The sequence below is a fragment of the Oreochromis aureus genome, linkage group 14 (assembly GCF_013358895.1).
Source record: "Oreochromis aureus strain Israel breed Guangdong linkage group 14, ZZ_aureus, whole genome shotgun sequence".
In the NCBI taxonomy this organism is placed as follows: Eukaryota; Metazoa; Chordata; class Actinopteri; order Cichliformes; family Cichlidae; genus Oreochromis; species Oreochromis aureus.
The window spans coordinates 24238001-24253272 of record NC_052955.1 but is presented as its reverse complement, the minus strand read 5'-3'; the positions used below and the strand labels follow the sequence as shown (position 1 = coordinate 24253272).

Sequence of the window (15272 nt, the reverse complement as noted above, 5' to 3'; positions counted from 1 at the left end):
TCTGTACAGTTGTGTACAGTATTTTATTCTTATTGTATTCTAATTTTGCTATATAACTTTTGCACTGTCCACTTCCTGCTGTGACAAAACAAATTTCCCATGTGTGGGACTAACAAAGGTTATCTTATCTTATCTTATCTTATCTTATCTTAAAAGTAGACGTTAATTTAATGAAGCTAAATTCATGTATAGGTGCAATCCATGTGTACAGATGTACTTGTGGACTTGGCGCTATCAGAGACTGTACTCTTAGGCAAACTAAATGAGTCTTTAAATACACACAAACCAAATATTTAACTGTATTTTTAAAAAAATTTATTTACAAAAAGTTTTGAAAATAAATGAATGCTCCTTTTCACAGGAGCGCTCACACACAAGCTCTCTTACACACAATCTCATTCAAATGCACTTTCAGAAAAAGTATACTTGTCAACCTGTAGAGTATGCATTATAGACAAGATCTGAATATACAAACAGCTTTCAAATCAGAGGAAAGGAAAGTAGACCGGAAGTTAAACAGAGATCAGACGTAACGAGAAAGGTCAAAATGATGCAGCTGTGATAAATAAAAGCTTTACATGCAAAAACAATTCGAGATTTAGAATGCAATAAATACAAATGACATTAATGTGACAAAATTTCACCTCTTCGGCAACTTGCCGCCAAAATTCAATTCCTATACCTATCATAGTGATAAAGTGACAAAAGGATAATATGAAGTTTAGAATATTGTCTCTTCTTTGTACATGTCAAAGCTTCCACATTAGAAAAGCTTGAACAAGGAACAAGGGATACAATTGTGACATTTTGAGAAAGTTATGGAATGAATTTTTTAAAACCATTTTCATCAAAGTCTTAAGAAAATGTGCAACTTTTAAACTTTGATCAAAGTATACAAATGACAAACATGCGCTTTAGGACTCCACGGCGTCTGTGACGGGCTCTGTGTACTCCTTGCTGTCTGAACACTCTGACGGGATGAAGCAGCCCGAGTCTCTGGGACAGTCGCTGTCTTCCTCCTGCAGACTGTGGGAGGATTTGTGCTCCTCCGCATCCCTGACATCATCACCTGCAGCCACAAACCAAACTGAATTCAATCAAATGTCATAATATTCAAATCTGTACTGCTTTGCAGAATTGAAGCCATAATTAGATGCGGAAGGGTGACACGGTTTGATTTTAAATTGATTTATTGCGACGATAGTGACACATTATCGCAAATGTTGCTTATTGGTGTCAGACCAGAGCATGTGCTGGTGCCTGTGAGCTGTCACATGACCCAAATAAATACAAGTTTGAACCAGGAAACTCTAGAAGAAAATATGTCACCTAATTTTTTTTTCCTGTAAACTGTAAAAATATTCCACCGATCTTTCTCATTGTTTTTTAACTCACCAACAGAAGCCGCTAATCCGACTAATCTAGCTCAGCTTGATTAAATTACTGGTGTCTAATGTGGGCTTGGCAGGGTCACGCTGCAGCAGCTGCCATCTGTTTAGTTTCACTGTCAACCAAGCTGAGCTAAAAAAGAAATTACACTGACATTTACTTTGACTTTGTGCACATCTGCTTAAATTACACAAAGTAAAACATGAACGAAGCCACTAAAAAGGCCGGTGGATGTTTTTCCGTTTTTATGTTGGATTGTTTTGGAAAGTTTTGCTTTCATTCATGCAGGGATTTCTGATAATCAGTCAGACTGCTTCCAGACTTCAGATTACAGGAACACCTTCTGTCATGTTAAGCACTTTCTATCTGAGTAACAGGAAGTCACCAATACGTCTCTCACAGTGAGCACGATGTATTTCTATTCTCTACGGCACAAATGTCTCAGCTTTTACCTGTTTTTTCCCTCCATATTTACAGAGTGAACCTTTTTTATTGTCCCACAGAAATAAATTGACATAATTACACTTCCATTCATTTTATATTTATAGTAAATATTTACATTTTTTCTTAATTTCAAAAAGAGAGTTTTTATTTATTACAATCTTTACCTTATCTTACTGTTTATATGTCACTAAAGTCATTAAAGCTCTTTGTAACTAGAGATAAATTACTGTTGGTACAAAGCTTTGCTGAATGCTCACTTCTGATTGGCTAATGAGTAAATTCTACCATGTTTTAACCACGATCAAACAAAGCAGCTCCACGTGCTGCCTAAAAGACTTTAGGTATGTTAATATTTGATTACTGGAGAAATGACTGGGAACAAAGGTTTAGGTTTTTGTGTATTTTTCTATTATGTTAAAAGCATTTAGTTTGTGTATAATAAAATGTGCTATTAATTAAAATTGTGATTGACAATAAGTGAGGTAGCTATTAGCTTCTCTAATATACAGTCTCTGTGAAGACTGTATTGTATTTACAGCTGCTTTACTTTCAGTGTGGTGTTACTTTCAGGCTTTGCCTAACACCGATTTAGCCTGCTAGCAAATATTGTTAGTCTCATTTGCTGACTCCTGTATCTCTGCTGTGAGCCAGTCTGTGCAGGCCACTTCTGAACCCTTCATGAGAGGATCTTTATTTTTATTTTTCACAATGTTTATTTTTCAGGAGTGAACTCTTATGAAGCAGTAATTCCTCATCACTAAGTGCTGCATATTGTTACTTGTTAGCATTAGAACCAGTCACAGTGATTGCTCGGTGTGTCTCTGACCTGTGTAGTGGTATTCAGCAGCAGTGAGTAGCTTCTGTCTGTGCTCTGGGTCTTTGACGTTCAGCTCTATAAGATGTTTCTCCTGCAGGTGCATCAGGGACTCCACTGTTTCATAGCCGTTTAGCATCAGTGCAGAAGCATATTCCTGAAACAAGAGCAATCGCCGACTGTAAAACTAAAGCACAAATCTTTAGAGGTTTTGCTGTCATGACTAAGTCTTTGAAAACTTTGTGATTCATCCCCTAAACTAAGACAAAAGATCCCAGGTGAGCAGATCTGGTCTTCACCTCCAGATTCAAGCGTTCCAGTAACTCCAGCAGTGTTTTAGGTCGAGGTCTTTTGCACAGCTTCTGTTGTCTGATTTTGGGAGTCTCCTCCTCTTCCTCTTTCTCCACCAAAACGTCGACATAGATGAACTTGAAGTTGCCCACTTTGTTGTTGAGCATGCCTGTCCAGATGCCCATTGGAGGCTTACTGATGATGTTGATGATGTCACCAACCTTGGGAAAAACAAATCTATTAAAAGACTGTTGAGACTGCTTCATTGTTACTGCAGATGTTTCCCTGTCTAAGTACAGCCATGTCCATGTACAGCATGGACATGGAGAGTTACCTTGAGTTTGAGGGAGTCCGTGTCATATGGACTGGGAACAAAATCTGTGTGGACTCGAGCTCGGCCACAGAACTGTCCGTGATACGAGCCGTCCTCCTCCAGCCTCAGACTGTCTCTCTGACCAGAGCCATTGGACTCACTGGTCACACCGCCTGAACCCACAAACACAACACAGCACAGGAGCATTACACACTTCTGCTCATCTAAGAGCATTACTGGCTAAAACCACACATTTATACACTATGTCTGGGTGTACATTATGAGCAGATACTTACTGGAGGAGCTCTGGCCACTGTAAAGACTCTCCAAGGAGTTGCTTGTCTGTGTGGAGTTTTTCTCAGCTGGGGGGCTGCTTTCTGTCTCTGCATCTGGCTCTTTGTCCGTGTCATCGCCCTGAAGGAAACCAAAAAACAACAAGGCCCACGGTTTTAAATGACAGCAATGTTACATAAACAGATAAACATGGATGGAGTGTGCACAATTAGGCAGACTAATCGAACGACTCCATGTAAAAGTGGAGGTGGAGGTGTAGGCTATGAAATTTCCAAAGCTAATCAAAACATCTTATCTGTCAATCGCTGTTTGAGAAAAACACAGAAACTGCAGGAAGACATGCAGATGACAGCAAACAGTCATCTAAATATTGCCAACAACCGCGTCACAGTTTGAGGATGTGGTTTCAGGGGAGATGAAAGCGATAAAACAGGGCAGGTTTGCAGTAAGTGATGTCCATGGCCTCGAATTTGTTGCACGCCGAGGGACTTTTTGATCACTTGCGCACAAATTCTTTAGAATAAAACAGCGCTGGAGAACTAAAGCATTAATGTGTGTACGTGAACGGTCAAAAACTTCATCAGAGTGCTCGGCTAATCTATGTAAAAGTGTGTGTGAGTGATTCAGTGACTCACCGTCTCCTCGGATAAAGACTTGGCATGTTTTTTGCCCATTTTTCTGCGCATGGTCAGTGAAATCTCCTTCATCTTCTTCCTGAGTCCAGCTGAGTTGTTTGGGTCTGAACTCTCACATTCTTCTGTGACCTGTGTGAAGAAAAACGAGTTAGTACAAACTGAACGGGGATACTAAGGAATAAAACCTAAAAAAACCGAAACCAAAAACAAAACACCAACTCCTTTTCTTTTCTACAATTCTACAATTATATTTAGTATTGACAATATGTTTTTCTGTTCTCAAAAAATCCAGCAAAATGCATCACTTCCAGTCCGAAACCTGCATTAAGTATGGCACTCTCATGCATCAGTTACACTATTATTGCTATTGAAGTAAATTTTGCTGACATCAGGGTTACAAAAGTGAAAAACAAGCACATCTACAAACCATAGCGGTTCCGTTTTCCTTCGGTTTGGCCTGTGATGAGTGATGTCTGAGACCCTCAAATTTGCCAAAGCTTGTGGAGCGCTGTGGGGAAGATTAAAAGGAGATGTCACACAAAGACAGCTAAACAATGTCTGAATAGCACAATCGTGCTGTGACCCGAGATTTCACAGGCCAAATATAATCAGTTTTTCATTTAACAGTCTTAAAACATCTAGGACAAGATGAAAAACCAACAAGAAAAGAAAAAAAAACTTCCTTTAAAATCTACAATTTTAAGTCAAGTACACACTAAATGAGAGCTTGTGTTTTAAACCTAAACAAATACACAAGTACGTTGATAAAACCAGTTTGCCCTCAGAGCACTGGTGACACGACAAGTCCTTGCTGCTCGGGCTCAATTTTAATTCTTTCCGTTTCCCCCCTCAGGTTTTCATAAAACTAATAGTCAGCCTAATCTCTCCCGAGCCTCCATCATCTCCCCAGCACAGCACCAAAAATAATCATATAAATGAATAATCCCTAGAAATCCTGGTTAAATATGAGCTCCATACTCCTAGACAGCCCTGTGCAGACTGATTTAATGCAGCTCTGAGTGCACTCTCTGACTGAAAATACACTGGCAGAAATCAAGGTTTTATTTTAAAGGCTTTCTTCGCCATTTAGAAAATGAACTGTGACATATTCTCCAAAAACATCGCTCCGCTTCCAGCAGACTGTAGTTGCGGTAATTCAGTTTTTCCCTGTTTAAATAAAAAGTCTGCACACTCATGCAGTTGGCGATGTTAGATTGAGCCTCATCTTCTACAAATTTGTAACGGCGTCGATGTCACAAGTGAAATTTGGACCCTGAAGCTTTGATCACAAATTATTTTCACCTACCTTTGGTTTGCTCCTTGCTTTGTCTGACACATTAGATGCGGCCCTCTGTAACATTTTCTACCTTCTTCTTTTCTGTTTTTTTTCAAGGTGTTAGTCAGATCTTAGTCCTTTGCTCTTGTCTCTGCTGTACTCCTCTACAGAGAAGTGTTAACTGACACACAGATTGTTTGTCTGATGGACTGGCTGGCCCACTTCCTTAGAACGCACAGGATGTGAGGCAATTCACACTGTTTTTTTCACTGCGTCTCTGAAAGGGGAAAAATACGAATGCTTATGTGTGCATTTTGTGGCCGTCTCAGCGAAACAACTAGAACCACTTCCAGGAATAGCAGCACTTCAGTTTTATAAATGTGGCATTTGCTTTTTCAAACACCTGTCTTATATCTGCTACTCGTCTTTTAGGCGCTGATGGTGAGCCACACCGCGTTAGTCTGTAACTGTACCTAAGTGTGCCACAATCACATACATGTAGCCACTCAGGTTGCTCAATTATCCAATGAGGCTAAAAGCGTCACAGTGAAAGCTATTTTATGTAGTTCAGGAATAAAAAGAAGACAAAACCTCTTCAATTCAATTCTTCTTTCAGTATCCCTCAAATTTTCCCTTTTATCAGCAATGGGGAACTCTGTTGCGGTAAATGATGCTGGAGTAATTATTCTTCTGAGTTCATTTCCTAATGTGGGGCAGAACGCTTTTGAGGAAGTGTGGATTTATGACAGAGGAACAGCTGAAAGTGGTAACTTTGGCGTGTCGAAATACCTTCCGGTCGACCTCTCGTCTCAGTGTGGAACTGAGTGCTTTTTGATTTTATCTCTTTTTGGCTACACTAAATGAAGTCCCCCCCCCACTTTTTTTTTGTTAATCGGTGACAAATGATAAAAGTTACAAAACTATTATCTACAAACACACCCACACACTCATAGTGTTTCCACTGAATCAGAAAAGGTGAGGGAGTTTTTAGCCTCCACACGATTCCACCTTGCCTCTCTCATGTTGCCACATTGGGGATTTGCCACCGTGTTTACACTGCGGTCGGTTGTAGAAAAGGGAATTCTGCAGACCTAAACCTCAGTCTAATCCTGCTGCTTGCAATCAACAACAACAAACTCCTTTTGTTCTGGATCAAGATTTTAAATTTCTTACTTTAGGGGTTTCCTGTCTGATTTAAAAAAAAATCCACCCTATCTTTACTGAAATATTTTGTTGAGATACAGTTTTATGCCAAAAGTAGATCAAAACTGTTTTTTTCTGACATATATTGTGTGCACTGTTAGTTCTGCAGAGCTAATGTTAACTTCCCTAGTGACAAAACGAGAAATAAGCAAATTCAGAGGAAATTAGATTAAAACCACATCACTTGATTGTTTTCTTTTCTTATCACTATCTCACGGGAAGTTCGTAAAAGGACAAAAAAGAGTATTAACATCCTGCACCATCTCTAGTTTATAGTCCTCTGGGGATTTATTCTCTGTTAAATGACTTTCTGACTCTAAGAACAAATGACACCACGGATCCATGGGGATTTTGTAATCTCTGCACTGGATGGTTGTTTTCGTCAGACAGTTTTCTCCCTAGTCATCCTGGGCTTTGACAACTGTTTTTGCGCAACACATGGCTCACACGCCACACGTGCTCACTGAGTATCGCTTAGAGTCTAAAGCTTTGAGAGATGTCATGTGCGGGCAAATGTGCACTCCATTGCGTGGTGTTAGCAATGAGCTACGCAATGAGGAAAATCCAAAAAGTCATCAATTTCCACACCTACATCTCAATGTTCAACCAATATTAGCATCTGTAGGAGACGTTTTTAAAGAAATTGCAAAATGTTCTGTATGGGAGGAGGCTGGGGACATGTCAATAGCACTGTATGGTCTAGTGACCAGAATTAATTCTCATAGACCACAAAATGTCATCAGCAAGGCACCTAATTGGTCTTAAATGCATTCAACTGCATTTGACAAACCACAGACAACTATCTTGAGTGACAAGACAAACAAATCCTACAGCAGATCACATGTCCACCACAAAACCCTAACTCAGCGTCATCCAGTCAGCCTGGGATGAAGGCAGCTGAAACCCTCAGAGGAAGTTCTCTCGGACAAGCAATCTGCCGAGTACCTTGAAAAACTGTTGCCATTTTTAGTTCACTGCTCTTTGTATAAAATCAGTCTCAGTACTGTGTGGCCATCAGCATTAAACTTACATTTGGTTCTGACAGGTCCACATCAGTGATAGATCGGGGCACCCTTGGGGGAATCTCAGGTTTACAGTCCTGCTTCAAGCTGCCATCCTGGACCACTGCCTGCCGCTGCTCCTGTCTTCCTTCCCACTCCTTCACGTGTGCCGTGATGAAGTCATGGGAGTACACGCGATACTCTGTGAGAGGCCTGCGGCAGGTGTGCTGTACGGTCCCCCAGGCTAGACTGCTGTCAGCAGGGTTACTCCAGCGCTGGTGGTGGGTGGGGGTCGCTCCACCGGGAAGGCTGGCCATGTCGGGGCATCGCCCCGGGGTTGCGTTCTCCTGAGAGGGGAGGGTGGAGAATTTACCCGGGTAGGGCCTCCTGTCTGATCTGTACGGCACTTCGGGAAAGTGGTGTCCCATCTGTGGGCTCATCATGCCAGGTGGGGAGCACACTGAGAGAGAGGACAAGAAGGAAAGTGACTGAAAAGTCAATAATTTCCACCATTCTCAAACTGGGATCAGGCTCAGCTGTAACTTTATTTAACTTCAGATGATGCAATGATTTGCCGTTTAACCATCATCAGAGTTAAACTGAACTGGAAATGACTTAGTCAAATGAGACAGTTCATTGTGAGGATCACTTTACATGTCGAAGCAGTACCGAAAAGAGAGAAGGAGGAAACAGGAAGATGGCCAAACAGTTTGGTCAGAGTATGCGTAGTATGTCCCTGGCTTTTGTAACCCTCACATTCTGAACCGCTGTGGCCCTCTGAGAGGTGTGAGGACACCGCAGACACGTAGGTTGAAGGTGCTGCAACTCTTAAAAGCAGAAGTATAATTCAAAGTTTATTACTTTTTTTAAAGGACATAAACTGGAGTTGCCACATAACTGTAGCTGTTCTGCTATTTTGAGCCAAAATCTTTCTTAGTCATAACTGAGTCATAGAAATGCTAGAAACGTCAGGGAGGACAAAGGCAAGATAGATAGCTTGCTGGGAAAACATCATCAATAAGGATAACCAAAATTAGTTACAAACCCTCCAAAAAACCCACCTATGAAGAGCTTTTCTTTTTTTTTTACTATTGTAAAGTTGTAAGTAATGTTTCTGATCTTTGTTTTAAGGCAGCGGGGTGTAGGTGTAGGTTAGAGCAAATACTGAAAACTGAATTTTATTTAGTAGTGTTTTAATTAGGTTCAGGAAGAGACTGTGGTTTGGTTTAAAATGCAACATCAGGAGCAACGTCACTATTGTTACAACAGGTCACAGTCGCGACACTAAAGGATGTCCTGTGCAATATCAGTGACTTTTGACTAAACAGTTAAAGTTGACTCCCTGTGAATGAAAACAGCAGCAAGACTGAAACCTGTTCTACAAAACCACAAAAACCTTTGGTTATAATTAACAGATACACGAAGTGTTAGGTGTTTTCACATCATCATAATATATCACTCTTATCGGCTATGATGTCAATGCATAAAACAATATATTAAATGTTAAAGTAAGTATTTAGTGGGCATGTTACATGGTAGACCATGACTCATTTACCTATTCACACACACTCACACTGCAATGAATGCATCCTGAGCAGCTCGGGGTTCAGTAGCCTGCCTTGCTCAAGGATACTTTAGCATGCAGACCGAAGCAGCCATGAACTGAACCACCAACCTTCCGACATGTAATTTGTACCGTGAATACATTTCAACATTATTGATGATTACTAGACATTAATTCTTTTCCATTAAATATAGTATAGTGGCTTACACGTTTGCGTAACGAGCTAAAGATAACCATTGTGAATAAAGGTGCAGCCAAGAGTTTGAAATGATGGTTAATGTTGGTGTAAGCTCCTACCTCTGGAGCTGTTTGTTTTCTTTGTCCCTTCTTTCCCACTTTTCCCGCCTGCTTTCTTGTTGTTTTTGGGGTTTCTCCTGACAGCAGCTTTGGACTCTGTTGCCACTCCATTGGCATGGACACTCTGAAAAGGTAAACAAATGCACACACACTCACCATTAAACACTTTCATTCCAGAATCTCTAATATCCCACACCCCTTCACATTGATTCATTGTGTGGGACCTTATGACATGGCAGAGAGTGTTTTACAGGTTTGATGGGAGCAATGGAAAATTTAGGGGGTTAAGTTTGGATTCTTTCAGCCAGTCCATTGACTTCTGCAAGGAGACAGATAGGGAGGGTGCCTGCTCTCTGTTAGAGGGGAGGGCTGTGTAGGACTACTACAAACAGGCAGCGTTGAATGGGTGAGGAAAATCCCATTACCATTAATAGTAATGAGATTCAATTAACAAAGGATAACAGGATTGAAAGATTTGTAAACATTATAAATCTTTGCAGATATATGCTTGGCGATCATGTGACAATGTCAGTGTTACAATAATGTGTTTTGAGGAAGGAAAAACTGCTGCTGAACCGGTTTTGGCAAGCTATGCTTTGTTTTCATTTAATTATGATGGCAATAGGTAGAGTGGCCACTGAGAAACCTGGCATGAGGCCTTTAAACCTGTCTAAAAACACACACACGCACACAGAGTCCTCCTCTTGTTTTCACATCCCTCTCTGCCATGTGGTCCAGAGATTACACAGAGAGGTGCACCCCTCTTTGAACCATCTGCATTGTATTAAAACCCAATCAGCATTTGCGCTAAAAGATTGTGCCATATGGGCCAGCGGTAGCTCTCAGGAAGTCACATCAGGTGGTGGTTTCGGTACTGTTAAATGCTCTGCTATAGTGTGTTGAAGGTGCTCAAACATGATGCTGGCACAGATTTATCAGCCTTTTAGGAGCAATAAACTTCTGAGTAGGCATTAAAACCAGCCAACCAAATGAAGTTGCAAAGTGTTCTCAAAATCTAAAACCAAACTGATACCGCTGTGGTACCCACAAAGATCTGAGTGCATTGCATGACCGAAACATGTCTGCTGAAAGGGTTTTGAGTGAAACAGTGTAAAAGTGAAACTACTCTTCTAACCTGGCTTGAGGTCAGTTTCTCCTTTTTCTTGGTGCCAGAATGATGGCTTCCTTTCCCACCTCTGGTTTCTGTCCTGTGTTTCGTCTTTCGCATCTCTGCAACAACACAATGTGTACACCTGAGGACTTTTTAAGGAATTTGCTTCATTGATTAGCAACTCTTAGAATCAAATTAAACATTGTCTCAGTTGTTGTTTTCAACATCATTGCAGATTGTCCTGACCAATGTTAAACATAAACCCTGGGGACCAGAATCAGGCCCTAAAATGACTCCAATCCGGCCCACTGGACATCTTTGGAATTTTGATACATTTTACAGCTTGTCCTGCTGATAGAGACCTCCCTCCACTGCTGTTCATACGACACCAAAGTAACTAAGTAATACGTAAACAATTGAATGATCTACTATACTATATTTCCATTAACAGTCTGGACAATGAGCATCCAGAGCCGTTTCTGTATTTGTATAAATTTCCTAAAACCTAAGCACAGAGCGTTGTGCTGACAGCACTTTTTCCATCTACTGCATCAGCATTTCTTTTTCATGTAGACAAATTGAGACAGTTTGCTGAAATTGCACATCTTCTTCTTATATTAAGACATCTCAGGGTTTAGATTAAATGCGTAGTTAAATTACTTTATACTAACAGAAAAGCGAATTTCAATGGTCCCGCCCATTTAAGATCACAGCGGCCGATAGTCTGGGGTGTCGTTTTGATGCTGAATTGGGTTCGAAATCCCAACCCTGCCTTTGAGCGTCCTGCTGGGACTCCAGATGAGCGCTGGCATAAACTTTAGATGAGCTTAGCCTCTTTATTTCCTGCTTACCTTCATTGTGATTGTTGGTGATGTGAACTAAATCTGCTCTGCTCCTGGCATGCTGCCACACTGCAGTATTACAGCCGGGGTTATCTGCCGTGGAGAGAGACAAGCGTTGGAGCTTTTAAAGTGAAAAGTTGGGGTGAATGGAAGCCACTGAGAGTAAAATCATCATCAGTATTATGAGACACGGACATAAAGCTTGGTAGCTTGCTTGGAATTTGAATATAAATAATGTTAGAAGCTTCCAAAATACACATTTATTTCATCGCAGTCTACCTCAGGGTTTGTGAAAAGGAGTCAGGGCTGTATCACATGTTGTAAACAGTCATTATGCACAAGTTACACTGTAGCACTAATAAAAACTCAGTTTCTCAAAAAGTGGAATTTTAGAAATAAATCAAATGACTGATCCAAATGAAATTGTTACACTCACCTAGTGTTTCATTATCTGATGCAGATTTGGATACATGTGTTCTAAAAGTAAAATAACAAAGAAATATTTCATTATGTTGTGTTATTATTTTTATTTAAAACAAATTAGATACTATTATTTTCTTCACAACACAAAGTAAGGAGCCTGGGACTTCAAAAAAGCAACTATAGAGCACATAAACCACAAAACATGAACTTTAAAACATGACCACAAGACTGCACACTCATGCTGTGCAGATGTCCACTGTGTTAAATCTTTCTATGCGTTTACAGCGTCAACAAAGTTGTACGTTGTCCAAAGAAAGGCCAAGGGAGTAAAAGGTGTTGACCTTGAATCCGCTTAGTCCAGCTAGCCCAAAGCTGTAATCTGCCTTCTGCTGGCCCAACAGTGTGAAGGGTCCTTCTTCTCAAAATACAGTTCTCTGCCAACAAATCTGAACAATATATAGATTTTTTTGGTTCCTATTGTTTTTTACGGACTGTCAATCCCTCTTCTTTAAGCGCAGCATTCCAATTTATTCTGCTCTGCTGCAGGAAGGATTTACAGTATTAACCCACAGTGAAAATAAACAGGGAGCCTTTCAAGCCATATTATTACTCAATGGGAAAGCTCTGTCACTGGCAGGGCAGCTTTATGCTTTCTGCACGCTCAACCAACAAAAGAAAGAAAAATAAGGCCACAGCACGCAGTAGACGAACAGAAGCCTTAATTCCTTCCAGGATTACTTGATGTTTTTAATACAATTTTCCTGTCTGTTCAAAGCGGAGCGACATACATAATATGTGAATGGAGATAGAGCAGATTTAGCTTAGAGCTTAAAGCAATGTAATGTGGGGCATATAGGACGATCTTAACATTCTTGAGTAATTTCCTTCTGAGCTCACCTTCTTTTCTTCTTGTTCGAGTTGGCTCTCTGCGTCTGAGGCATCTCCTGAAGGAAAACAAAGCATTTGAGGCTTAACAGTTTGTACTAAATGAGCAACTTTACGCCACATTCAACAAAGTCCTGCAGCTGATTCATGTAGAGATTCACTGAAATTGCACATTTGGCCTCGCCTCAGAGGCAGCTGTCAACTGGCTCTGCTCATCATTTAATAATCAGCTTTATTTTTTTTAGGTTCAATCTGGTTACATGTCACAGCTCCTCAGGGCCGTGACCCCATACAATCTGGTCATGATTGTTCACAAGCCTGCACCACTCACAGTCTCTACAACGTGCTTCAATGTATGAGATTTTGATGACACACACCATGGATATAGATCTTCCAGAGCCTCGCCACTTTGTGCCATCATCCAGCAAGACTGCCGGGCTGCAGGAGCGGCTGCAGGAGCGGCTGGAGGAGCGGCTTGGGACAGGCTGTGGTGGGCCGTCGCTGGAGCTCTGCACCACCTCGTACAGGCTGTCCATAGATCCCTCCTGATGCCCAGTGGACAGACAAAAAGACACACGGCTGTTAGAGGGCTGCAGTTTGGTTGCCAGATATGAAATTCATCTGTTTCCATCAATGTTTCCAGCACATAAATCTGCATTTCACTGTAATCAGATGCAAAATATGAATATTGTAGTTATGAGGATTTGATATGACTGCAGGGAAATGTCACTAATGCTGCTCCAAAGCTCCTTTAAATTTGCTTGTCAACCATGGATGAGGAAAGGATTGAATTTCCTCAGAACTGATTTCAGCGTGGATTAAATTTTGTTCGACTTGTTGGGATTCCTTCTAGGAATGCATAACCAATTTCTCTCGTTAGCTCATCTTGACTGTACTGTGACGTCTCATCGGTGTACATGATAAAAGATGGCGCAGAGTATTGATTTTACCTTGTTTCTTTACTCAACCATTCCTGGTTAAACCAAACCACAAAATTCTTAATTAGTGGTCTGAGACAGAACTGGAGTCCTCCATCTCACGCATTAGATTTCCATGACTGCGGGCCAATAACAGGTCTTTACAGAGTACTCAGAATGTAAGATGTAGCACGAAATGGTTTAAACAAAAAGCTTCCAAATGAAGTGTAAGTTCCCGTATTTGCAAGGGAACAAGTGTGTATTTTGAGATGCTGCTGCTTTTTTGTGTTTGGTTTTTCTCTTTTCTTTTCCCTGGGTTAACGGGGCTGCACGAAAACTTGCTGTACATGTTATTTGAGTAGAGTGGGTAAAAGGTGCGACATCCGTTAGAGATTCTAGGCAATGATGAATCAGTCTGATCATTTGTAAACATCCCCAACATCTGTGCAGAGACAAGTTTAAAGTATCCAACCCACATGTCACATCCCCACGTGCAGCATGACAGCTGCAGGAGCATCTGAGGTACCCATGTGTATATGGTGCACACGTCTGTATTTCTGCTTCTTATCTTAACTCTTGTGGCTTCATTAATAAACACTTTTAACAGCACTTGTAGGCATAAAGAAATTATACAGTAATACATAAGCTAGGGCTTCAAAATTCATACTGTAATTAAAGAACTAAAACTTTTATGGTAAACAAAGCTTAAAGTTTTAAGACAAAGGAAGATAAGAAGACAAGGTTGGTGTCAGGAGGAGTTGTCTAATGATCAAACTTTCTGCAGCAGGTTATCAATGATCTGACTATTTACTGAGAAGACGTAGCAGCAAGCATTCTCATTAGATTAGTGCCGCGCTTTAGCATCATGTTTTGCTTATTTGTAGGAAAACTGCGATTAAAAACCTAGATAGACACCCTGTAGCTTCCCACACATGGAGGTATGCATAGTGTGTTATTTATTGATCTTCACGGTATATTACTTGTGGCTAACCTCAGATTTGCAACTCGAGTTTCTCTTTTACTCTGCGACTCACACACAGACTGTTTTGTAAAGAAGACAAATGCATGCATCTTACCAGAGAAAAGCAGAAAAGGTTCATGTTGGCTGCGAGGTCTCGGGTTCAGTTTGCTTTGGTGCGTCAGATGGAGGACAAACAGCGAGCCGAGTGAAAGCCAGAGGCTGAAAGACACAACAGCTCAGTCTGAGGCCAGCCTCGGTCGCCTGCTGTCTTCTCAGATTAATACCACAGTGAAATCCCTCCACTAATCCAATAGATGGCCCACCATTACTCTAGCAGCTAAAGCAGGATTCACTCTTGACAACAAGCCCACTATTGGTGGATCAGCAGACTCTGTCTTTGTTTTGATTCTTTTCTTTTTTTCCAGTAGGGAAGCAGTGAGCAGCCATGTTATTCATTTATTCTGAATCGAACTAAAGTGAAATTACAAAAACAAAAATTTACAGGTAAATTTCCTCATTAAAGGCAATTTATGAAGACTTAAGACTAAAATGTCTTTTGTCTCAATAATATTAACTATCATAAATATTAATCAATAATTATGAGGATCACTG

The 15272-nt window shown here is 40.7% G+C and overlaps 2 protein-coding genes across 3 annotated transcripts; both read right to left on the bottom strand.

Moving 5' to 3' along the window:
- Positions 1-292: 292 nt before the first annotated feature.
- Positions 293-5658, bottom strand: samsn1a (SAM domain, SH3 domain and nuclear localisation signals 1a). Of its 2 annotated transcripts, none has more exons than XM_031758460.2 (8): positions 5487-5658; positions 4608-4688; positions 4181-4309; positions 3548-3665; positions 3273-3430; positions 2947-3159; positions 2660-2804; positions 293-1069 (listed from the first exon to the last, which is right to left on the bottom strand). In XM_031758460.2, the coding sequence occupies exons 1-8, from the start codon at positions 5538-5540 to the stop codon at positions 915-917; spliced, it is 1053 nt and encodes a 350-aa protein (XP_031614320.1). In that variant the 5' UTR covers positions 5541-5658; the 3' UTR covers positions 293-914. The 2 variants fall into 2 exon arrangements, with proteins under 2 accessions (XP_031614320.1, XP_031614323.1); XM_031758463.2 differs by having other exon boundaries at positions 3273-3424; positions 5487-5655.
- Positions 5659-7656: 1998 nt separating this feature from the next.
- On the bottom strand, positions 7657-13318 carry LOC120443531. Its single transcript, XM_039622384.1, has 7 exons — positions 13160-13318; positions 12795-12841; positions 11911-11951; positions 11484-11567; positions 10657-10751; positions 9522-9645; positions 7657-8120 (listed from the first exon to the last, which is right to left on the bottom strand). The coding sequence occupies exons 1-7, from the start codon at positions 13316-13318 to the stop codon at positions 7657-7659; spliced, it is 1014 nt and encodes a 337-aa protein (XP_039478318.1).
- Between the last annotated feature and the right edge of the window lie 1954 nt (positions 13319-15272).